This window comes from Acanthopagrus latus, chromosome 14, assembly GCF_904848185.1.
Source record: "Acanthopagrus latus isolate v.2019 chromosome 14, fAcaLat1.1, whole genome shotgun sequence".
NCBI classification, from domain to species: Eukaryota; Metazoa; Chordata; class Actinopteri; order Spariformes; family Sparidae; genus Acanthopagrus; species Acanthopagrus latus.
Window position 1 is genome coordinate 12,991,736 of NC_051052.1, and position 23,719 is coordinate 13,015,454.

Consider the following 23,719-nt stretch of genomic DNA (forward strand, 5'->3'; position numbering starts at 1 on the left):
TTCTCCTCACACTAAACTTCACATTTTTAGTTAAGAGCTATGTCATCGCTGGATTTGTGAGACCTCATTTACATAAAAGATATGCCTCACTTCCTCTGCAAGAGAAAATCCACCCTACAAAAACATAATAATCATATTGTGTATGGTTCATTACAAACTTTTCATTTAGTTGAAGACAAACTTTTCTTCCAAGCCTTACCCTAAAATCTCCGCGGACTGAATGGCAGTACTGAATGTGGTTTTCTTATGTTTAGGGAGATTAATGGTTTAATTTAATAATCTTTTACCTTTTTTTAACCAATTATTAATCATTATTTCTATGAATCAAAAGGCTTACTTACTGTGCATCAGTGAACTAGTACAATCAAAATGTGTCGAAGGTAACGCCACGAAACTGCAATGTAGTAAATAATAACTGAATAAAGAAACCGAAGCAGAACAGGAACAGCAAATACTTTTAAGGCTTTTTATGAACATGAGACTTAGTTTTAACTGTACAGCGCTTTTCAAAAAAAAACATCACAAGGTGGACGAACAACACTGAAAGTTACACATTATTATGTGTCAGGTTTATGAGTAGCCAGGTGTCTCTTCAGATTGCCCTGCTGGGAGAATTCTCTCTCACAGTTCGGACACTTGAACGGTTTCACCCCGTTGTGGCTGAGCGTGTGTCTCTTCAGGCAGTTCAGCGTGAGGAAACGCTTCGGGCACTCCGTGCACATGTACGGGCGCTCCCCGGTGTGCGAGCGCGTGTGCACGTTCAGGTGACTCTTGGTGGAGAAGCCCTTCCCGCAGTGCGTGCAGGTGTACGGCAGCTCGCCCGTGTGAGACCGAATGTGCAGCAGCAGCTCCCCGGAGGACAGAAACGACTTCCCGCAAGTGGTGCACAAGAAATTGCGCTCGCCCCGGTGCATCTGCATGTGTCTCGTGATGCCCGCTTTGCTGAAGCCTTTCCCGCAGATAGTGCAGAGGTTCGAGGGGCCTTCGTGCAGCTGCTCGTGCTGCTTGAGCGAATGTCTGCACAGGAAGCCCTTGTTGCACTGGCTGCAGATGAATATCCGCCCTCGCTTGTGGAGTCTCTGGTGCTGATAGTATCCCGAGGAGCTGGTGAATCCCTTCTCACACTGGCTGCAGTGGTACGCGAAGCTGTGAAGCTTCATGTGAGCCTTCAGCTGATTCGGATGTTCAAAAAGCTTTCCACACTTTGTGCATTTGGTTTCCTCATCTGTGAAGTTTTTGGTCACGGGTCTCGTGATCAGAAATCTTTTGTCTTTCCATCTACATCGCTCCTTGTTTTCCAAGTTGTCCTTCTTCTGCTTCCGTTCTCGCTTTTTTTCACCACCTTCTTTTTGTTTGCGTTTCCTCTTTTTGCATGAGTTGCCTCCTACTTTCTTCTTTTCTGCATCTTGACTAGTCTTTGCTCTTGCATTTCTCGCAGAGAGTTTTTTCTGGAGGGGAGCCGCTGCATGGTGCTCGCTCTTGATGTGCTCCAGGACCTTCCTCTTTGTGTGGTGAGTGAACGAGCACTGAGGGCAGATGAATACGCGAGACAGACGTCCTGAAGACAGTGTGAAAAACAACAAGTTAGTGAAATAACACTTCAGATAGTTTACCAACGCTGGTCTGCCACTGCAGCTGATTCGGTCTAACCTGATTCATTTTTTGGCAACCAATCATCTGCACGGACATCTGAATCGTCTTCTAAATCTTCCAGTGCCACCGTCACTTCCTCATTGTCATAATCACTATCGTCCCCACTGTAAGGCTCAATGAACCTTTCCACTCCTGTTGAAGCAGGGAGGGCCAGAGTGGACAAGAGGTTATCTTCCTCACCGCTGGGAGGAGCTGCAAGTAAAGGAAGAAGAAAGGGAAGTGAAAGAAAGTAAGTGGGCAAGACAGCAGGAAGGGGAAAAAAAAACCACTACATGCAGAATTCTTCCTGTTCCTCGTGTCTTTTCTGTGAAACGCACCCGAGCTGAGAGTCCCCGACTGTCTGTGATGAAGCAGCAGGCTCTTCAGGGCGAAGGGTTCGGACAGATGCAGTCCAATTTCTTCTGACAACGACGTCGTTTCAGTGAGCCACGCTGCTGTCTGAGACACAGAGACAAAACCATCTACATGCAGGCTGACAATCGATACAACAGTCATGAGCTTGGAGACCTCAAAGCAAAAGCCAAAACATTTAATTTCATTAACTGCCTGTTATTATTGTTAAAAATAATGTGTTTCTTGACGTTATCCAGAAACTGCTCTGAAATCTAACAACTTCATTACTTGTCTGGTTGTTTATGCCCATACATGTAAAGTAAGTGTCTGTGAGTGTGTGACCTGCTGTGAGTACCTGCTGCAGGTCTGGTACCGGCAGCAGCTGCTCCAGCCTGCACAGGAACTCAGACACCAGCTGCTGCAGTCTTTGGTCATAAGCGGAGCCGTAGTTTGTGGGAAAAACCTCCTGCAGGGAAAGACAGAGCTTTGGAGTTAGATTATGAACACATCGCCGCCGTGAACAAATGATTGGATATCTCACAGATAAACTCACTTGGAAGAATAACTCCTTTTCATAAGGAACATTCAAGAGGTTCTGAACCAGGCTGGCAAAGTTGGTGTAAGAGATCTTCAGTATATCCGCACTGTTCTGTGAGGAAGAAGAAAAAGACTTTTCATATCAGTCATCATTCTACTTTTGGCTTGTATTGAAACGAAAATGTTAATAGTAATAGTATCACAGATCATGCATTTTGGGAACTTTCAGGACTATGAGAAAGCCCTGGTTTATGCGTATTGTCCATGTATTGTTCATGGAGCAGCTCTGAATTCTCACCATCTGATCAGTGGAGCTCAATTCAGCGCTGCAGGCGTGGATTTTGTCCAGGTGGCTCTGGATGAACTGCAGGTTGGCGACGCCATCGCCTCGACACAGCTCCAGGACCAGCTGCGGCGGGGCAAAGGTGGGAAACAGGTAACACAGAAGAGCATGACATGACAGGGATGAGATGATTGTGATCATGAAAAGAAAAACAGAAGGTTGAAATGTACATGGTACTACTTAGAAGCTCACTAACATCATATCTAAGATACCTAATCACACATCAAGGACTTTTCCTCCATGATGACTTAAAAGTTTATTCTTTACAATTTAGCATCATGTAACAGTGGTTCTGCATGATGCTGCAGAACTACTGCTAAGAGGACTTATAATGGAAATGTTGTTGTTGAGGGGTAAAACACCTAGTCTGACACATTTCTGTATTTCAAGTTACACCAAAAAACAGGCACAGATGTAACATTAAACACTAACCTCCGAGAAATAACTTCAATGAAATGTAGCCCTTATGCAGCCACTGAGGGAAACATGTATCAGGATCATACAATCTTGACATCTCTGATCAGTGATGAGACTAAGTCCTCACCCTTGCTCTGAGGCCCAGGATGAGCTGAGCTCTCTGACAGGGACTCAGAAGCTCCGGGACCATCTCTGTCGCCAAACTGATGAAGTCCACCAGTTTGTCATACTGCATCACACTGTGCTGCTGCACCACTTGCCACATGAAAGCAGACATGAGTCTCACTGGAGGGACGAGGAGATGTAAGGATGCCGGAGGAAGAGGTGGAGGGGAGCCTGGAGAGGACATCAGAGACAAGCCCGCGTGCATAAATAAGGTGCATCTACAGAAGCTCAAACAACCATGTAGCTCAGTGCTAACGTTAGCTTAATAACTGCACTAGAAACGAGATTTTTGATAGAATGGCTGTTTGCGTTACTTGTTGGGTAGAAAAATGAATAACGATACATACCTTTGCTTTTCCACGCCATTTTTCTGTTTAAAAAGTCCGAACTATGATGAAAACATCACTCTGTAACCACTTTTCAGTGCAGAGAAGATGCACCTACCACTTCCGGGTAAAAACGGATGTTGTGGAAACTGACGCGCAGTGTGCGTATCCCTTCAAAATAAAAGTTGAGACGTTGAATTATATTCTATTGAAAAGCAAAGCTGAAGATGTGATAGTAATAAATGTTAAACAATACAACTATACATTTTAAAATAAACAGTAGTGGCGAACAGAGGCATAAATATAGGAGTGTCAAATATAGTGTTGTTTGAGCACTTTCTGCCAGTAGATGGCGCATGATTGTTACTCTGTTTGTGGTATTCAGCAAATGTCCATCACTACGTCATTGGACTTAATGAAGCTCAAACTTTACACAGCACTATAAGCGAGGGACTTTAAACTCACCATGAGATTAAATATTACTGTACTAAAATATACAAATATCCTAAAGTACACCCATCCAAGCTGAAGTAATTACAAGTTTTAGTATTAATCGTTAATGGGGGAAACATAGTAAATTAATGCAAAAATACCAGAAACTGCTTGTCTAATATACTTTCTAAAAACAAAAAATATTTATCTTAGGTATAACAAATAGTGACAACGCAACGTCATACTGTTTTCCTTTGTTTATATTTGGCGGACCCTGCCATCTTTATAGCTTCAAACAGTTTCCTCTAAGAACAGCTTGTTTATTCAGTTATGGGACAAAAACATCTTTCCAAGTTTGTATTATTACCTCATTACTATTTCAATTTCAATTGATAAAAAAAAATCTGAGAATTAATTTCTGCTCCAAAACTACGCAGTGCCCCTTTAATATCAAAGCATAGTAAGTAAAAGCAAAAGTACCAAAAGAGTACCCAGCTCTCCAGGTTGATGAGGATGGTAACACACACCCAGTGTGTAACACACACGCCCAGTCGGTGCTGCTCACACTGCGCTCGCCTGCAGCAGCCTGTGACTCCTCACTGTAACTGTACGTGTCGGCTCAAGTCTGTTCGTGACGCTGTCGAGTCTTTAGAAACTTTAGTCTTCACCGAAACTCGTGTTTGTCTCTTTTATCAATATAGTTAGTCAGCAATTTGCGCGCAAAGTTGGATTTTACGCCTGGATACTTGTCGCCATGGGAGGAAGACGCAGACGAAACGACGAGGACTTCAGCTTCGTCAGTCCAGTTGTCAAATACCTACTGTTCTTATTTAATTTCATATTCTGGGTGAGTGTTTTGTTTTGTTTTAAGGCTGTTAAATCCTTTACTTGATGTTTCCACGTGTGCTGGTTAATCACTGTGTTTCTCGGCCAATCACATCTGATCCCTGGCGGCTTCAATTAAACTCCTTATAATTAACAAAATAAGAGTTGTTTCAGGTCTCAGCTGTGGACACTCACTGGGTTTTCTGGGCCAAAAGTGTGACATGTGGATTCTGACAACTGAAGCGCCCTCTGCTTTGTTTGAGCTGGTTATTCATTAACCTTTTTTTTTTTTTTTACATACACACACAAAAAAGAGAAGTGAAACAGTGCCCAGGGGATAATAGGAAAAGGGGAAGTCAACATGCGTGTCTGACACATGCACACACCAGCTGCTCAAACACTGGCAACTTTGACAGTGAACAACTTTAATTTTCACTTTTGAAGGAGTGTGTTATCAGATGTAAGTCCCCGCTCAGAGCCTGTTTGGTGTTGCTGTGAGTGCTTGAAATACCTGCTCTGAGTAAACAAGCCGTGTGCTGCTGTGGTCTGAGTTTCAGGAGAACGTCCCTTTCATGACATGAGCAGCCCCCAAGAAACACAAACTTCCAGTGATCCATATTCCGATGCACAAATCTCTCTGCAGCTACTCTGGCCGACTGTCTCCCGCAGTGAGATGTTACTGATTGCACAACTTTCTCTGGCTTTAAAAGTGGAGGATCTGGTTAAAAGCGACAGCGGGTGGGGTTGCACACAAACCAAAGTTCATATCAGTGAGTTTGCGAGCGTCAGGTGCTCGGGGGCCACTGTGGCATAAGGAGATTTCTGACTTAGGGCATTTTAAAGCAGATCTGTCGCTGCAGATTAAAAGTGTGTGCAGGGAGTGTGAGGAGACTTTTCATGTTTCAGCTCGAGCAAAAAATAAATGGCAGAATAAGAGCATAAATAAGGCCCTCGCTTCTTTACGTGTGAATAAACAACAAATCATGTAACAAGTCCCTCTAAATGTTCACCGACACCTTCCGCAGGAGCTTCCTTGAACATGGTCCCGGCCGTGTGCCGACAGGATAAGGCCGTGTAAAAACTTGAAGCTCTTCACAGTGGAATGTGTTGTCATTTCTGTTGCCTCTGGCTACAAAAGGCCCTGTGTAAGACAATCATCACCGCAGATGCGCTGTTCTCCTCTGGACTGGATCGTCTGTAATCTCAGGAAATGTCACGCAAAAGTCCCTGTTCAGTCAGAGTCCCAGGAATCAGCTGTCTGGTCAGTCGGCACAGTGATGATCACACGGTGATTCCAGTTTCCTGTTTCCAAACAACAGCAGACATCTTTTCAGCTTCTGGTGTCATGTCTGGTTTATTCACAGCGAAAGCAAACCTTAACAAGAAATGTGCAGACATATTCTAGGCTTGCCCTCCCCAGCCCAGGCAGGTGCGGTGTCTGTGGTAACTGGATCCATTTCATTCACGGTGGGAAGAGCATTCCTGAGGGCTCCCTTTTATTCTGTTGAGGCTAAGAGAGAGAAGCACTGAGTGAATGGAGCAGGTTTCTGTCAGGTTGCTTTAGTCAAATTGGAAACCAGAGCGGGAGAATCTCCTTTTGACTCACCTGAAACATCAGTTAAGTCTTGTCCGTGACTCACACAGTATATACCTGATTAAGCGTTGCCACTCCCTGGACAAGTATGAACATACAAATAGTTCTTTTCTAATATTTTGGTCTGTGGGTTTTCTCCTCATCATGTCCCAGTTATAATGTTTTGAACAGCTCGAACTGTAAAGACATTGTGTGGAATCTTTCCTCTGTGTCCTCCTCAGATAATCGCCCTGGTGATGGTGTCGATCGGAGTGTACGCCCGCATGATGAAGCATGCAGGTGAGTGATCCTTCACTGATAGAGCAGCCAGGCTGTCTTCGTGTTCAGTGTGACACAGAGGGAGTATTGAGTGTCAAGACAGTGATGCTGCTTTTTTAGTGGGGGTTGGCGGGGCTTCCACTGTATGGAGTCACAGGAGCGCCATTAAAAACATCTGTAAAAGATTATATTTGCATTTTTTCAATTTTACTTTACATTTCCTTGTTATTTGTTTATTCATTATCTTATTTATTATCTTATTTATTGTTCTTTTTATTTCCACATTTATTTTCTTGCTCTTGCTCGTGTCCAGATTTATGTTTTATGGCACTCCTGTGACCGCAGTGGGAAAAACTCTGATACCAGCATCAGAAAACACACCTCCATGATGTTTCCTGTTTCTTTTAGCGAGGAATAACTCTGTCAGGAGGAGCGGCTCCTCTGCTCACATCAGTCTTTGACTTCCTCTGTCCTTCCCTCCTGTCAGAGACAGCTCTGGCGTGTCTGTCCGTGGACCCTGCTGTAATGCTGATGGTCGTGGGGATCCTCATGTTCTTCATCACCTTCTGTGGCTGCGTGGGCTCCCTGAGGGAAAACATCTGCCTTCTGCAGACAGTAAGTCAGGAGTTTTTTCAACCAGCTTTAATGTATTCAGATTTCTGTCACACCATGAGCTGCCCATTATCTTAATAGCATTTTATATTACAAACAATAAAATCAGCCTTAATGCCTGCAGAGGAAGAATCGTAAGCAGTCTGATGAAAACAAGAAACTCTGTCTTTAGTTGACGAGATTTTTACAGCGTCTTTCTGTTGCTCTTAGCTCTGTTGTATGTTTCTGCTTATTTTCTCTAATTTGAGAAGTTATTCTTCACAGCGTTGTAACCACCTCCCCCTCCTCATCCTCACAGTTCTGTGTCTGTCTGACGGTCATCTTCATGCTGCAGCTGGTGGCTGGGGTGCTTGGCTTTGTCTTCGCTGATAAGGTATGGGAGATCAATATGGAGTATTAGTATTAGAATAATATATGCATAATGTATTTGGAAAAAAGGAAGCCTTTTTTGCCCTCTGAACTTCTGTTGAACTTGGAAACTGTTGTCTTAGTTATCTATGTGGGGCAATAACTGCAGTGTAAAACTGATGCATCTCGGGGCAAACTGAGCTTTATTTGTTATTTTGTGATTGCTAAGATGGGACGGGGAAACACTGCCCTCTCCTTGTCTTTGTCTGTAACTGCTGAATCATTTTTGCTTGCCCGTACATGTCTTTTATAAATGGGATTTTGTTTGTCCGGTCTTGAGAGAAAGCTGGATTTCTGATGTTCGATTAAAAAGAGCGTAGTTTATTGTGATGGTTATATTTGTCATGAACGTACTCCTGGCTCAAGACGTGTGTATTCATCATGTATTCATGATGATCTTGTTAAATGAACCTTTTTTTGTTCTCTGCCAAGGCTCGTAACAAAGTGACGGAGATGATCAATAAAGCCATCATCCACTACAGGGAGGACATCGATCTGCAAAACCTCATTGACTTTGGTCAGAAAGAGGTGAGGACTAAATCCAAGTACAGGCTTCATATGCCATATGTACTATACTGTCTTTATCATCACTTCACATCACATTGACTTTCATCTTTGTCTCCACAGTTTGGCTGCTGTGGTGGTGTTACGTTCACTGACTGGTCCCAGAACATGTACTTCGACTGCAAGCAGAGCAACCCCAGCAGAGAGCGCTGCTCCGTCCCCTTCTCCTGTTGCATCATGCCCCCAGACAAGGTCTCCTTCATCACAGGACTCTGCTAATATTCATTTCTACCTACATCTATTTACTGACTTGTCTTTTGACGCTAAATTTGCAGGTGGTTATCAACACCATGTGTGGACAAGGCATGCAGGAGTTAGAGTACACTGAGGCTGTAAAGTTCATCCACGCCAACGGCTGCATAGACAAACTGGTGGACTGGATCCACAGCAACCTGTTCCTGCTGGGAGGCGTCGCCCTGGGACTGGCCATACCACAGGTGGGATATGAAAATGAGGCATTACAAAATGTTTCCATCTGAAGTGTCTCCCCCTCTAGAAGAGCAGAGACTTGGTCATGTCCAGCTGCTGAGCCCTCTGTTTTGTCTTCTGCAGCTGGTTGGCATCCTCCTGTCTCAGATTCTGATCAACCAGATCAAAGACCAGATCGAGCTGCAGAACTACAACGTCAAGCACCGCTCCGACCCCTGGAGATGACCCGGGCCAGATCACACCAGGTTCTCCTGAACAGCACCAGAAACTTGGTGCTGCCGGCAGGCGTCCCTGCCATCGCTCTGTAGCACACATACAAACATCTTTCATCTCTGCCTGGATTTAGACTTCTTCTTTGTTGCTCTGAACTTAGAAACACAACGCGTGTGTTAAGTGAAACCACTGATGCTGTGAGAGGGGCGTCAGGACACAGGAAGGAAACTGATCGAGGAACTGGACTCTGTCGCCACCTACTGGACAAAGACCATGCTCTACCAAACTAAACAAAAAGCAGAGACAGGATGGGTGCCTGGTGCTCGGGGTCACATTGACGGGGATCACTGACCTTTACGTCAGCTTTTTTTAAAAATCATTTCTTTTATGTCAAAGATGCCAAATAGGTGTGTTAATGCATATATATGTATTTTTTTGTTCCAGCAGGATCCACGTTTTTGTAAATATTAATAAACTGACTGAATTTCATTTTTTTAACATTTTAAAGACATTTCAAAACTAAGAGAATGTCAGTGATGCTGCTCGTGGCTGCCGTCGCCTGCGAGACGCACCCGACATTTATCACATCTGACACGCGCACGCCTGTTTTCACTCTGCAGTTAACGTGTCGAACAGAAAGGTCAGCCTGCTCGATACATTCCTGAAGATAAAGCATGATGGGAAGTAGTTTTGTTTTCGAAAAAAAAAAAAAGATTTACCTCTGGACCCTGTTACAAAAGAGAAATGACATGAGAGCGTAAATGATGTATGCAGGAGTTTCTCACTTGACAATTAACTGTTAAGATGATGTTTGCACCAACGGTCTCCATGGTAACACGGCCTTGCTGGGCAGCCCGGCTGTCCTGCCGAGACCTCACACTGCACATGACGTCATTTCCTCCTCATGGTTTTTAGCTGCCAACATGGCCGCGCGGTGTGTGTGTTTCACATGTTAATGTATGCCAAGCAGCAAAGGCCGTGTATGTTGTGGCTGACGAGTTCCCAGTCCTGTGTGCATCATGTGAATCCAGTCCTCATCGTGTTTTTTTTTTTTTTGGTAGTTATTTGCAACCCAAATGCAAAAAAAGAGAGGGAAATTCCCAGTTTGGCACTAAAGAAAACAGTTGTGTGAATGCCTGAGGTGCTGCAGTGTTGTCGTGTCGAAGGGCCAAGTTTGTGTTGTGTGACCAGGCGGTGGTTGAGGTTCTGCGACTGTGGGAAAAAAGTCTGATCTACAAAGGACTGAAACACTGTTCGTTGTCTTTGATATGGTAACAATTTAAACCTGACCTGCTCTGACAACGAGAGGAGAGTGTAGCTGTAATTAACTGCTTTCGTTTGAGGCTTTTTTGTGTCTGGAAATCATGTCAGTGAGTGTCTGAGTAACTCTGGGGCAAATCGGTCTGAGAAAAGCTGCCATTTCATTCTCCACCTTCTGTCAAGAGAGGCATGATCCGACCCAACCTCTCCTACCCGGCCCCTGTTTCTCCGCCTGGCGAGCACAAAGAAAAAAACCCTGAGTTCTTCTGAGCACATTCCCAGCCTGAAACCCGACGCCTGTAATCTTCGGGAGCCCGAAAACAGTCCTGCCTGTTTAACGGCCTTTTGACGCAAGTCCGCAATCTAAACATGACATTTGGATGTTAGTTTAAAGCTGCAGTTACTCCCCTCGCTGGGATTTTCCCCCTCGGCAAAAAAATGTCACCGATCAATCTGATGGGCACGGAGGGAGTGAGATAAAACATCTGGGACGGATGGCAGAGGTGTGACATGTTATAATTTAGTAAAAAAATAAAGAAAAAGCAGCTGAGTGTAATGAGACAGTTGTAACAGCAGCATACGGCTCTCGTGATCGTGGCTGTGTTTTGGTATGAGCGTGTGTGTGTGTGTGTGTGTGTGTGTGTGTGTGTGTGAGTGAGAGTGAGCAAGTGAGTGTGTGTGTGTGTTGGCCTGGGCTCTGGGACACTGTGTGTGGTCCCTCCTGGGTTTTTTTTTTTTTTTCTGCCTCTGACTCACTCAGGCGGCCATGTTGCTGTGGATTTCAAGGAGGCCCAGACAGAGAGAAGGGAGGGAGAGAGGAGGGGAGGGAGAGAGGGAGGAGGGGAGGGAGAGTGGAGGGGAGGGAGCAGAGCTAACCCAGATTTACTCTCAGGACACCAGGGGAGAAACAAAGCATCTGCAGCCATGCAAATACCACAAGTGCACCGTCCAATTAATGCGGTAACAACGGCTCGAGGACTTAACCAGTTTGAAATTTGTCTTAGCGACAGAGAACATTCAGAAAATCTCAAATAAAACAGCTCCAAATCATGTGTGTTATTTGTGCGTTGTGTAGCACTTGTTGTTGTTGTTGTTTTTTTTTTTTTTAGTTTCCTGCAACCACGAGAGGAAGTCCAGTCCATTATGGAACTCCCGGAGGATTTAATGCAGTTTTGAGTTATTAACTGCGTCCCTCCACTGCCTCGCTCGACACAAAACTTCATGTGAAGCTTGCACAGCTCTGACCGTCCTGATCTCAAGTGATTCCGAAGAAAAGATGGCTGGACTGTAAATCAGCTGAACGATCAACTGTGTTTCCTCAGAACTGCATTCTTACTGCTGTACTTTCTACCCAAACAGACACTTACAGACAGGAAACTAATTATGAATGTGAACAAATCATCTCACTCTCTTTTACTACAGAGTCTGATGTGATCCTTCACATTCAGACATTCATTGAGCTGGATGTGACCACATGTTCAGTAACTATACGTTGTCTGTTTATAACAACGCATCATTATTGTCTAATAAGTGTAAATGACACACACTGCCCACATTGCCCTATTTATATATTATATACATATGTGTTGTACTTATTAGTACTTATAAGAAAGGTGGAATATGACCCAATACATTTACACAAGCACTGTATTTAAACACACAGTAGAAGCACTTCTATAAATGAATACTGTAATTTTCTTTTTGACTACTAGTTACTTTACAAATTAAGATTTGTGAGGAGCGTATTAAACATGATGTTTTGTATATATATACATATATACAACAGTTTTACATATATATACAACAGTTTATATGATTTGTTGATTAATCATTAAGTTGACTGACAAAAGATCAGCTGTCAACTATTTTGATAATCATCTAATTCATTCACAGAGGTACATTTTGCTGCTTTTCCTTTTAATTATTAAAAAGTTTTAATGTATTTAGTTTTTGGGTTTTTTTTTTACTAATTTGTTGTTTTGGACTTTTGGTTGAACAAAAGAAACACAGTGAAGGTGAACCAAACAACCAATCAAGAGCATAATCATCGAAAACCATGATGAAAATAAGGAGTTACATTCTTACACAAAACAGTTGCTCAGCCAGCTACAACAGTAAAATCCTGCATTACACTGATGCATGAGTAATAACAGTCACAGGGGATGTTTCACTGTATTGAAAACTTTCACTTTAAATAAATAAACTACATTTTCTTGACTATATCTACATCCTTTTACTTGATGGTGCACTCAGCAGTTCGTGGGACGAGAGATTAATCACAGGAGACAGATTTTATTGATTTAATTTGACCTGTGACCTGATCGATATTTTGAAGTGTGGTTAATTCAGTCTAGGTCTAATTCTTTCCTCCATCACTGTGCCTATACAACACACATACATAGGCTATTGTATCTATTCAATGCACAGTGCTCTTTAATGTCACCTCTTCTTTAATTTCTATTCATTTCATTCACACTCACGTACTTTTATATCCATCTACCCATTTCTTGTGCAGCTGTTGCATTTAAATCCTTACATTATTCACTGTGACCAGCATCAGCACCGCCTCACTGAAAGTCTGCTTACATTTTAAATACATGTTTAGTTGATGCCTGCTGTATTAAAGCACATGCACATCACTTTAAAAGATCAATAATGAGTGAAAGATCTTGAGGTCTTTCAGGGGATTCATAAAAAAGCTGTGAGACACTTCCACAGGATCACACACAGGTGTCCGATAGCCACAGGCTACACACACACACACACACACACACACACACCCTCTCGTCAGGTGGAGGCTCCGTGTTGTTTTGGGGGTCCTTGAGATGAGAGCTTTTGCTTTTTTTGGAGAAGGCCTGCCATAAGGCACATTCTTCCACTTGCAGAGGGGGGATGGGAGGGGAGGTTTTGTTGCTCTGGCTCTCCCCCACCATGTGCATACCAGAGACAAAACACACACACACACACACACACACACAGCCAGCAGACACCGAGCTGCAGCTCATGACCACAGCACTGAGCTGTGATCAGTGAGAAAAACACACTCCTCGGGACGCGCAGAGAGATTTGGGATAACCGATCATCTTATTTTTTTCTGCCTGCATGTAAATAAAGGGGGGCTGTGGAAAAGTGGGTGGTGCGTCAGAGCCGGAGATCCTATTACAGAGATCCAGACTTTTCATGGCAAGTTTTTTTTTTTTTTTTTTGAAGTGGGGGGAGGGCGAAATCTACTACTTCCACGGCTTTTTTCATACCCAGCCCTAAAAGAAATCTATTCTAGCGTTTTTTATTACATATAAGTAGATGATGCGTTTCCTACAGAGTTGAAGGCGGTGTGTGTGTGTGTGTGTGTCTGTGTGTGTCGTTGTTTTCTTTTTTTACTTTCTTGGAGCTGCCGGGATTTTTTTTTGGAGAATGAAGGAATTCCGGAGGATCCAGCAGCGAGGATCGGACGAGAAGTGCAGGATGAAAAAAGTTTGGGAGGACTGCGAGAAAAGTTTGACGCGCTCCGCAGATTTTCCTCCTCGACATGGCGCGCTGGGAAACTCGTTCTGAGGACTTCGTGTGCGGATACAAGGGGAAGTGAATGAAAAAGCGCCGAGGATTCAGGAGTTATCTCACTTTGTTTGGTTTGGGTTTTCAGCGCACGGTTTGAATCTCCTCTCCCCCCACCAAGATGTCTTCCCAGGCTCGGAGCCCCATTGTTGGATTTTACGGGATGCTTTGCGTCTGGGCTGCCTGGCTCTCGGGCTCCGGGGCCGTGTTGTCCCCGAACGGGACGATATTTGAGGACAAATGCAAGAAGACCACAACTTGCGAGGCCCTGAAGTACAACACATGCCTGGGATCGCCTTTGCCTTACACGCACACTTCGCTGGTCCTGGCGGAGGACTCCAGCACCCAAGAAGAGGCTTATGAGAAGCTGACCATGTGGTCTGGTGAGTTTTAATGCCTCATTCTGGAGCCTATAGAGTGATGATCAGCCTGTAGGTCAACCAGGAAACAGTGGTTGACTGTAGATGTATAGGGCTCTGTAAACACCCATGGGGTTATAATGAATATAAAGATGGCTTACAATATTCAAAAGTGATAATTGAGACCTAGAATTTCACTATACTGCATTATGTGGATTTTATAACAATCTTATCATAAGAACATGTTATATTTGGGCTCTGGTGCTTTTATTTTGTAGAAATCAAACAATAAATACATGCATAAACACATAATAAAGTAGGGCCAATTTGATTGATTAAAAAAAAATAAAATCTTATTCTAATCATCCCAGGGAAATCTTCCGCGTTGTTTACCAGGTGATAATAATGTTAATTGGTGTGTCAATGGGCTGTGATGAGGCAGGCAGGAGACCCCCTCAACAGGAAATGAAGGGTTAAAAGCCATTAAAGGCAACAATGGGAGTCACTCACAGGTGTGAGAGGGGAAACAATAGTGGAGTCTGTCTGATGAAAGGCTGGTAGATGTTCTGTAAGAGGACTTTCACATTCATGAGCAAACACTAATGAGCTGCCAGAGCCGGACTGTCCCCCACAGGAGTCAAGTGCTCCTAAATAACCCAAAAAAGAGCCCTGTTTGTATCTTGGGTTTGGGTTATTGTGGCCCCTGTGCTCCTGAGAATATAGATTATTTTTGCTTTGTTTAGGTTTAAATACACTTCTGACTGTTTCCGCCAAATTGTGTCTATGTTGCTCTCCACTGATACAAAGTGTCCCGGTGTATCACAGCTGGACTCCTAACAGGTGTTTTTTCATGATTCAGGAGATTTCACAAGAACGCGCTTTATCAGGACCACACTCAAATAAAAAATGGCATTCAGAATACGCTGGAAACTGCCCTTATTTTCAACATCAAGTTGTCTGCAGGATCATTTTTGGATTAATCACATTGTCCATAAAATGTGAGATAATGCAGGTCGTGATGAGACACCTTCAGACTGCTTGGTTTGTCTGAGCAGCAGTGAAAACCTGAAACACGTGTTTCATGTGTAGGTCTGCTAGATCCAGATTTTTATCTGGATCAAATCTGTACTCATTCGTAGATACCAGCCACCTTATTATACCTGGTTGTTTTCATCAAAATCCATACATTATTCCCTGAGCAATTAATAGAAACAGTGAAAAAAAAGCACTATGTCACAGTGTTAAAGAAAGATAAATACAACTCCTGGATTGGTGGCAGGGAGCCACTCTCAATCTCAATCTTTGTGGGGATATGTCATGTAGTTTTTGTGTAATCCTGCCAACAAACCAACCAACAAACCAACAATCACAGGCGAAAACATAACATCCTCAGTGGGGGTAAAACTTGTGAAAAATGCTTGTAACAAATTCCAAGAGCCCAAAATGACAACCAACAGTCCAAAACCCAAAGACTCTTCATTTGCTGTCATAAATGACAAAGAAAAGCAGGACGTCCTGACATGGAAGAAGCTGACATCAGCACATTTTTGACGCTTTCGCTTGTAAAATGACTGAAACAATCAGTTCAAATGGTTGCCAACTAATTCCCTTTTGGTTGACCTATCAATTGATAATAATAAATAATTGTCGCAGCTCTAAATAGTTTGTCAAACCAAACTGATCTATGGTCCATCCTGTCCCTTGCTCCACCTTCCAGCTTTGGAGAATTATCGATAATAACAGCGATCAGCACCACTGCTATCCATCTGATAAGTGTCGCTCATGTCTTGCTGTACATTTCTCATGTGTGACGTCAGAGTTTCAGCCCGCTCTAAGACTGTTTTTCCTCTCCTAGGTTTGAGGAACGCTCCTCGCTGTTGGTCGGTCATCCAGCCGCTGCTCTGTGCCGTCTACATGCCCAAATGCGAGAACGGTAAAGTGGAGCTGCCCAGCCAGAGCCTGTGCTTGGCGACGCGTCGGCCGTGTAGCATCGTGGACCAGGAGAGAGGCTGGCCCAGTTTCCTCAAGTGTGACCAGTTCCCTGTTGGCTGTTCGGTAAGTGTCACCGCTTCACAGTGTCATGTTCACTACAGGTCGACTGGAGAGCAGCGACCCTGGTGTTTAAAAGACTTCCAGAAACTTTTATTATAGTAATGTTGAATTAGAAGCTCACCTTTGCCCTTTCCTTTCTCCTCCGTGTGCAGAATGAGGTGCAGAAGCTCAAGTTCAACACATCAGGCCAGTGTGAAGCTCCCCTGGTGAAGACGGACATCCAGTCGAGTTGGTACAAGGACGTGGAGGGCTGCGGGATCCAGTGCGACAACCCTCTGTTCACCGAGGAGGAGCACGATGACATGCACGCCTACATCGCTTACTTCGGCACCATCACCCTCCTCTGCACCTTCTTCACCCTGGTGAGACACGACTGTGATTGTCTGTCCCTCTTCTGTGGATCTGTTTTTCAGCCGTCCTCTGACCTCGAAAATGTCCCTCCGATTCAGGCCACGTTTCTCGCCGACTGGAAGAACTCCAACCGCTACCCAGCCGTCATTCTGTTCTACATCAACGCCTGCTTCTTTGTGGGCAGCATCGGCTGGCTGGCCCAGTTCCTGGACGGGGCCCGCGACGAGATCGTGTGCAAGAGCGACAACACCATGCGACTCGGGGAGCCCTCGTACGCCTGCGGCCAATCAGTCATGAGATTAGATTAGGACATAATAACGAAAAATCATCTAATTCATTCGCATCGTCTGTTCTTCACAGGTCCTCAGAGACGCTGTCGTGTGTCACCATCTTCATCATCGTGTACTACTCCCTGATGTCGGGCGTGATCTGGTTCGTCATGCTGACCTACGCCTGGCACACGTCCTTCAAAGCTCTGGGCACCACCCACCAGCCGCTGTCCGGCAGAACCTCCTACTTCCACATGGTCACCTGGTCCATCCCCTTCATCCTCACTGTGGCCATCCTGGCTATCGCAGAGGTAAAATCTCACAGCGCTCGTTTTCAAGTCGTGGGGAAAGATGAGTTGTTTCTTTTCGATTTCGTCACTCATTCATCGTGGTGGTCCACAGGTGGACGGAGACTCGGTGAGCGGGATCTGTTTTGTGGGCTACAAAAACTACAAGTACCGGGCGGGGTTCGTGCTCGCCCCCATCGGCGTGGTGCTTGTCGTCGGCGGCTACTTCCTGATTCGGGGTGAGTGACTTAAAAACCAAACACAGTTCGTTCTCTTGTATCCACATCTTTCAGGCCTTGTGACCAGTGCTTCACATTTCTCTCCGTCAGGCGTCATGACTTTGTTTTCGATCAAGAGTAACCACCCGGGACTCCTGAGCGAGAAGGCAGCCAGCAAAATCAACGAGACGATGCTGAGACTTGGTAGGTTCTTCCCGTCTTGTCGCCACTTCGCAGCGCGTTGTATATGTGAGAAACGGCACGCGGGTGAAAGCCCTCCTGTTTGTGATCAGAGCTGAGGTCTGGGTCGAGTTGAGGTGAAGGAATTGAACGTTTAGAGATGCGGCAACGTGTTTAATTTGGGCACACATGCTTCATATAAAGGTCTGTAAGCTTGTGGTAAATGCTTAATCCTAGCTGTTATATTCACAAGGATGGGAACAGAGCTGAATACTTAAAAGACAGACACAAGTTAGCATTTTTGCCCTTTCCAGTTTCCTCTTCAGTGTGCATCGACACGCTAACAAGCGTCCAAATGAGACTCCAGAGGTTATCGGGGTCATTGATGAGAGTCCGGTGTCTCACGTCTCATTTGTCGCTCTGTTTCTCCTCGCCAGGCATATTCGGATTCCTCGCTTTCGGCTTCGTGTTCATCACCTTCGGCTGCCACTTCTACGACTTCTTCAACCAGGCTGAGTGGGAGAGGAGCTTCAGAGAATATGTTCTGTGAGTTCTCAGCGTCTGAGGCCTGCCGCTCTTACGTTGATCACACACTCAGCGGCGGAGGTTTACACCTGCCTGCGTCGGGGCTACTTGAAGCTAAATCTTCCACACAGAAATCCACAAACTGATGCTGTTGAGACTGCAAACCGCTGCTCAACCGCTCGGCTCGCAGCCGTGAATGCAGCCCTATTCCCCCACACTGTTGACACTGGCTGGATTGGAATTAATTTAGCCTCAAATATGTAAACCGCTCTCTCCTGCCCCGACATGTAAAAGACTCTTATTTACCCGATTCAGCGTTTTGAATGTACCTCAGAAAAGAATTCAAGGCGCGTGCAGCGTGGAGATTCATCATCTCATCGTGCTCTCAACAGGTGCGAGGCCAACGTGACGATCGCCTCCCAGACCAACAAGCCGATCCCAGAGTGCACCATCAAGAACCGGCCCAGCCTGATGGTGGAGAAGATCAACCTGTTCTCCATGTTTGGGACGGGAATCGCCATGAGCACTTGGGTCTGGACCAAGGCCACCATCCTCATCTGGAAACGGACCTGGTGCAAGTAAGCAAACGTCAGACGGTTCTCTGCGGCCACGGTTGTACCTCTGAAAGCGTACGATCCCGGAGCTTGTGTTTTCTGTCAGTTGTTATGTTTGTGGTCACATTTGGATGTCTAATTTCTTCGCGCACAAACCAAACAGAGCAGGGTTCTTACAAAGTCTTGAGTAGGGGGCATAAATTCCCTCAGATTCTTGCTGTGCGTCTCCAGTGTGTGCATTCAGGTTGGCTGTGTTAATCCCTGGTTTTGTAACGGCTCTCACGGGGGGCTTACTGTGACTTGGATTTCACTCGCTGGAATTAGTTTCCTTCCTGCCTTGAAACAAAAAACAGCAATTCCAGGAATGACTGTTTTCAGTTCGGGCTCACGTCTCATCCAGAGCGAAATGACGAACACGTGCGAGATCTGCGTCTTACGCAAGGTCACGTGCCCGTCCACCTCTCTGACCCCCTGATTCACTTTGTCACACTGCAGCCTTTCATTCTGTCAGGTGTTCTTTCTACCTGTGCTCTCTCTTTCTTAACGTGCCTTGCGCTCCTGCGTCAGGATCATCGGCCGCAGTGACAACGAGCCCAAGAGGATCAAGAAGAGCAAGATGATCGCCAAGGCGTTCGCGATGAGGAAGGAGCTTCACAAGGACCCGGAGAAGGAGATGTCCTTCAGCATGCACACCGTGTCCCATGATGGACCAGTGGGTGAGTACGTCAGTGGACACATGAACTGCGCAGTATTTTCACTGAACGCAACACACATGGATTCAGTCAGAAACAATCATCACACTAGTGTGTGGCGGTGTCTGTAACTGCAGTGGAACTCTTCTTTTCCTGTATTTTAAGTAAAATAAGTGCTCAACTTACTTAGTGAGAAAGATAGTTGTTAAATTTATTACAGGTCATCAGATTGGGTTAATGGCTCATGAGCCAGAAGAATGTGACATTTGACGACTAAACAATCAGCTCTAAGAATGGATTATTGCACTTTAAAACTGTGTCTACACACAACAACCGACAAATCTTCCTTTTAAAATGAATTCAGATCATACTGGGGAAAGTGTTTCAGTTGTCCGCTGTCTGGAGTGAGGAATGAAACTTTGGAGGCGCGTCTGGAGATGTTTGCGTGCCTCCACCTTGTGGCTCATAAGTGAAAATGCAAGGTGGAGATCGTCCTCATGTTAGTCGGGTTAATGTGTGCATTTTATTCATAGACTCCTCCCGGTTTGCCCCCATAGTAAAAGCTCGCTTCACCAAAAATACATAAACTACTAATACTAATCTTTGAGGTTTCTGGACACACACACTAAGGTTCAATTTTGTAATTTGGTGTCTTAAACAACTGTAATGGGTAGACGTCTGAACCTCGGCACGTAGAAACTGAGACTGTGCATGGATAGATGCCGCTATATGTAGGCGATAAACTCAAACTTTTTTGGACTTTGTGGTCACCGACTCTCTGAGCTTCACGTCAAAGATGGCGCCATGTGTGCTGATATAATGCTGTGCTCTTTCTGTGAGCCACCGTGTGTTATTTTTTCCTCCAGATCTGGCTTGAAAAAAAAAATGTTCCGTTTGCTTTTTTGTGGCGCAGAGGCTACACAACTGTTATGTCTGTAGCTAAGAGCTGAATGACACATTCCTCCGCTCGTGTAAGCTGTGAGGCCGCTGCGGCTGCGGTGCTTGTTTAGCTTGGAGCAGTTCAGAGCTGCAGAGGCACCGCGGGGGAGCCGTTAACAGTATGTTGGATTTAACGTTGTCCTTAGTTGTCCCTAAACTCAGAGTTTTTGTGGGTTTTGTCTTCGTAGCTGGCATCAATTTTGACCTCAATGAGCCATCGAATGACGTGTCGTCAGCTTGGGCGCAGCATGTGACTAAGATGGTGGCCAGGCGAGGGGCCATCCTGCCTCAGGACATCTCCGTCACTCCCACTGGTACACCGGGTGAGAATTCACACCTTCTGCTCCAGATTGTCTTTTTTGTTCTTTGTTCCTCTCCTGGAAGAATCACCAAATATGTGTCTGTCATTTTTTTTCCCCAGTGCCGCCCCCAGAGGAGAGGAACAGGCTGTGGATGGTCGAGGCCGAGATTTCCCCGGAGATGATAAAGAGGAAGAAGAAGAAGAAGAAGAGGAAGAAGGAGGTGCGTCCGGTGGAGGAGGCCATGGACCACCAGGCGTATCACCAGCGCGAGTTTGGTCGCAGCTCAGTGCCTCGCCTGCCCAAACTGCCGTGCCACCCGAGTCTGGTCGCCAACCTGTGGGAGCAGCAGCGGCAGCAGCTGCAGCTGGAGGAGGACGTCCTGCCAGGGTCCTTCCCAGATTTCCAACCCTCATGCGAGGAGAGGTGTCCCTACCCACAATACCAGAGCAGTTGGAACAGCTACGGCCGCAGCCTGCTCTCTGACCATCTTGCCCACAGCGACCGCCCGGAGGATCTGGGTCTCGGCCCACGCTGCCCTCCCACAGCCTCCACCTGGCAGCCACGTGGTTCTTCCCGCTACCCCGGGGAGACGGAGGGGCTGTCAGAGAGGACGGCCCACGTGGCTCGGGTACCGGCGGCACGGAGGGCTGGCTACGGACCGGTGCACTCCAGGACCAACTTAATGGAGGCGGAGCTCATGGATGCTGACTCTGACTTCTAAGAGCGTATCTCCGATTTATTGCTTTGTGGTACACAGACAGTAAGCTACAAAAAAGTGCTGGAAACTTTCAAAACTCTTACTCAAGTGCACCTCATTTCCAACACCCAGAGGGCAAGATGGAACTAAGCTGGTCAGTTGTTTTTATTGTTTTTTTTCTTTCTTTTGATGTTTTTACAAAAAACAAAGGGATAAAGTGAACAAAAATATGTTGTGAATAAGTTAATGAAAAATATTTTTTTATTCTTTATTTGTGTCCAGTGAGAAATTTCAAAGGCAACTTGGTGATTACAAGACAAATGAGGCAGCTAAACTTTATATGGCTTGAAACCGTTGTCTTTTATTCTGAAGCCCCCCTCGCCTTCATTCATTCTGTTTGTGACAACGTTGAACTTTTAAACGCGGCAGGATGAGTTACGGTGTCACTGATGAATTGCCGACTGCCTGTCAACTTTATTTTGGCGGTTGAAAAATGTTATATTCTTAATCTTGGATTGTCTGCTTTTGTCAGCCTGACTCATACAGAAGACCACACAGGTTAAAGAGAAAAAAAAAACAGAATTGAGCGGGCTACTTGCAAATATTGTTTAACCCAGGTCTTCTTTTATGTGACATTTAAATGCTCTTCAGGCTCCATTTCTGTCTGCCTACTACTATTTATCCATTAATAACTTGTTTAGAGGTACTAACCATTATCTCCCTTGCCCTAGTAATACTAATATAACAGAAAATATTGCTAAAGTGGTTTCGATAGGTTGCCTTAAGAATCTACGATACAGGAAGTACTAAAAGAAATGGTTCAATTTGTGCCCGCCATTTTGTTTTAAAGCTCCCATATCATAGATTTTAGATGTCTTTTTAAAAATTATATTATAAAGCAAAGAAACAGGAAGAAAATGCTGAATCCACAGAGAAATACACACAAAACTGTTCCTTTTTAAATGAGACATCACAGCTTCCGTAATGTTCTGATGTCACAGCTATACAGGCCACGCCCCCCCAGCACAGCCGAGGTTGCAAAAACTCCCACAGAGTTGGTGTTGAAGGCACGGTGGGCGGTGCCTGCTCGGCCCTGTGAGACCAATCAGAGCTGACGGGGCTAAAAACACACGATTCAATACACCCACAGATATCTTACTGTTTCTTTCAGAGAAGAACACTGAAATGAATTGTCCATCTTAACAAGTTCTCTCTGCATACTTTCAGAGCAGCGTTTCTTCTTGTACAATTATTTTTAAAAGTGTTATTTTTTTACAGCAGTATTTCTACTTTTGCGTATCCGCTGTACATATTCAATCTAAACTGGGCCTCATATGTGTGTCCTCGTCTCTTCAGGCCAGTTGAAGGTCGTCTTCATGATGTATTTTAACACCACAGTGGGCTGAGAAGTCACTTTTTACCTGAATGCATCTATTTTTCACCCTCTGTCTCTCTCTTTTTCTACGTGTGTGCTGTATATAGGTTGTCCATAGAGTTCTCACTAAGGGTATTATTTGTACAGATTTATATATCGAGTCACTTGATTGCTCTGCTGATAATGATAAATAAAAAAGGGAAGAGTCAACTGCGCTAGAAAAAAAGTTTTCACTGTACTTGTGCTGTAACCAAAATCTCACCCAGCGTTGCCGTGTTGCACTCGTTATGGAGGAACGATGCTGAAGCAGACTGTGACCGAGCGACACATAAACGATACGAATCAGCCCGTCTGATGTAATTCATGTGAGATGTGTACGATAGAGAATTATTTATGTTGTTGTTATTAGTTGCCGCACTGCTATGAATTCGTCCATGTAGCGAGTCTGGCGGCAAAAATAAAAGCACAGCCGATGTTCCACCCCGAAAAAGTTTATGTTCAAAGATTATTAAAACATTAAATGAGGATTACTTTAGACTTTCGTCTCTTTATGCCTCGGAAAGTAATACACTCTGTTTTTTTTTTGGGTTTTTTTGTGAGCTGTTGAAAAGGTGTCGGCCTGCCGGCTGGTCCTGTGTTGCTTTCTGAGTTTAGTCTCCCAACTGTGTACAAAGAAAAGATTACTGTCACTGACTGTGCAGCTGTACTTTTTGTGTTTTCATGTGTAAATAAAAGTAACCCTACACTTCGCTGTGTGATTGTTTTGTCATATTTCAACCCACTCGACAGTTTTGCCTGTATGTAGAGTGTTACTGTTACATTCAGAGTGTCTGATCTTTGAAAATATCACAGAGGCTTGTTCAGCTGCACTGTGTTCTATCAGCTGAACGATGAAACAGGTTTAAATCTCTCTCCTGAGTTGTGCCTCTTCTTCCTAATACAAACAAATCCTTTCATCCAGTTTGTATAACATGAACCCAAAACTCTCTAAAGTC

General features: G+C 44.8%; 3 protein-coding genes across 4 annotated transcripts; 2 read left to right on the forward strand and 1 right to left on the reverse strand.

Annotated features, from left to right (window-relative positions):
- Positions 1–452: 452 nt before the first annotated feature.
- On the reverse strand, positions 453–4,952 carry LOC119032306 (zinc finger protein 2 homolog). Of its 2 annotated transcripts, none has more exons than XM_037121318.1 (9): positions 4,698–4,952; positions 3,796–3,945; positions 3,411–3,619; positions 2,822–2,932; positions 2,540–2,635; positions 2,342–2,452; positions 1,971–2,091; positions 1,651–1,845; positions 453–1,558 (listed from the first exon to the last, which is right to left on the reverse strand). In XM_037121318.1, the coding sequence occupies exons 2-9, from the start codon at positions 3,812–3,814 to the stop codon at positions 558–560; spliced, it is 1,863 nt and encodes a 620-aa protein (XP_036977213.1). In that variant the 5' UTR covers positions 3,815–3,945; positions 4,698–4,952; the 3' UTR covers positions 453–557. The 2 variants fall into 2 exon arrangements, with proteins under 2 accessions (XP_036977213.1, XP_036977212.1); XM_037121317.1 differs by having other exon boundaries at positions 4,687–4,952.
- tspan33a (tetraspanin 33a) lies at positions 4,920–9,607 on the forward strand. Its single transcript, XM_037121319.1, has 8 exons — positions 4,920–5,053; positions 6,847–6,904; positions 7,371–7,498; positions 7,794–7,868; positions 8,336–8,431; positions 8,531–8,659; positions 8,743–8,904; positions 9,020–9,607. Exons 1-8 carry the CDS (start codon positions 4,961–4,963, stop codon positions 9,119–9,121), a joined length of 843 nt encoding a protein of 280 aa, XP_036977214.1. The 5' UTR covers positions 4,920–4,960; the 3' UTR covers positions 9,122–9,607.
- Positions 9,608–13,362: 3,755 nt separating this feature from the next.
- smo (smoothened, frizzled class receptor) lies at positions 13,363–23,473 on the forward strand. Its single transcript, XM_037122261.1, has 12 exons — positions 13,363–14,307; positions 16,139–16,338; positions 16,488–16,697; positions 16,785–16,957; positions 17,047–17,266; positions 17,358–17,481; positions 17,572–17,664; positions 18,078–18,186; positions 18,558–18,743; positions 19,287–19,435; positions 20,539–20,673; positions 20,772–23,473. Exons 1-12 carry the CDS (start codon positions 14,046–14,048, stop codon positions 21,371–21,373), a joined length of 2,463 nt encoding a protein of 820 aa, XP_036978156.1. The 5' UTR covers positions 13,363–14,045; the 3' UTR covers positions 21,374–23,473.
- Positions 23,474–23,719: the final 246 nt, after the last annotated feature.

Coding starts and splice junctions, on each gene's coding strand:
- LOC119032306 (XM_037121318.1), bottom strand. Junction 2,092..2,341: donor CGGTACCAGACCTGCAGCAG/GTACTCACAGCA, acceptor TCTGTGTCTCAG/ACAGCAGCGTGGCTCACTGA. Junction 1,846..1,970: donor GTCGGGGACTCTCAGCTCGG/GTGCGTTTCACA, acceptor CTTTACTTGCAG/CTCCTCCCAGCGGTGAGGAA.
- tspan33a (XM_037121319.1), top strand. CDS start 4,961: ATGGGAGGAAGACGCAGACGAAACGACGAGGACTTCAGCTTCGTCAGT. Junction 5,054..6,846: donor TATTTAATTTCATATTCTGG/GTGAGTGTTTTG, acceptor TGTCCTCCTCAG/ATAATCGCCCTGGTGATGGT. Junction 6,905..7,370: donor CCGCATGATGAAGCATGCAG/GTGAGTGATCCT, acceptor CCCTCCTGTCAG/AGACAGCTCTGGCGTGTCTG.
- smo (XM_037122261.1), top strand. CDS start 14,046: ATGTCTTCCCAGGCTCGGAGCCCCATTGTTGGATTTTACGGGATGCTT. Junction 16,339..16,487: donor AGTTCCCTGTTGGCTGTTCG/GTAAGTGTCACC, acceptor CTCCGTGTGCAG/AATGAGGTGCAGAAGCTCAA. Junction 16,958..17,046: donor ATGCGACTCGGGGAGCCCTC/GTACGCCTGCGG, acceptor TGTTCTTCACAG/GTCCTCAGAGACGCTGTCGT.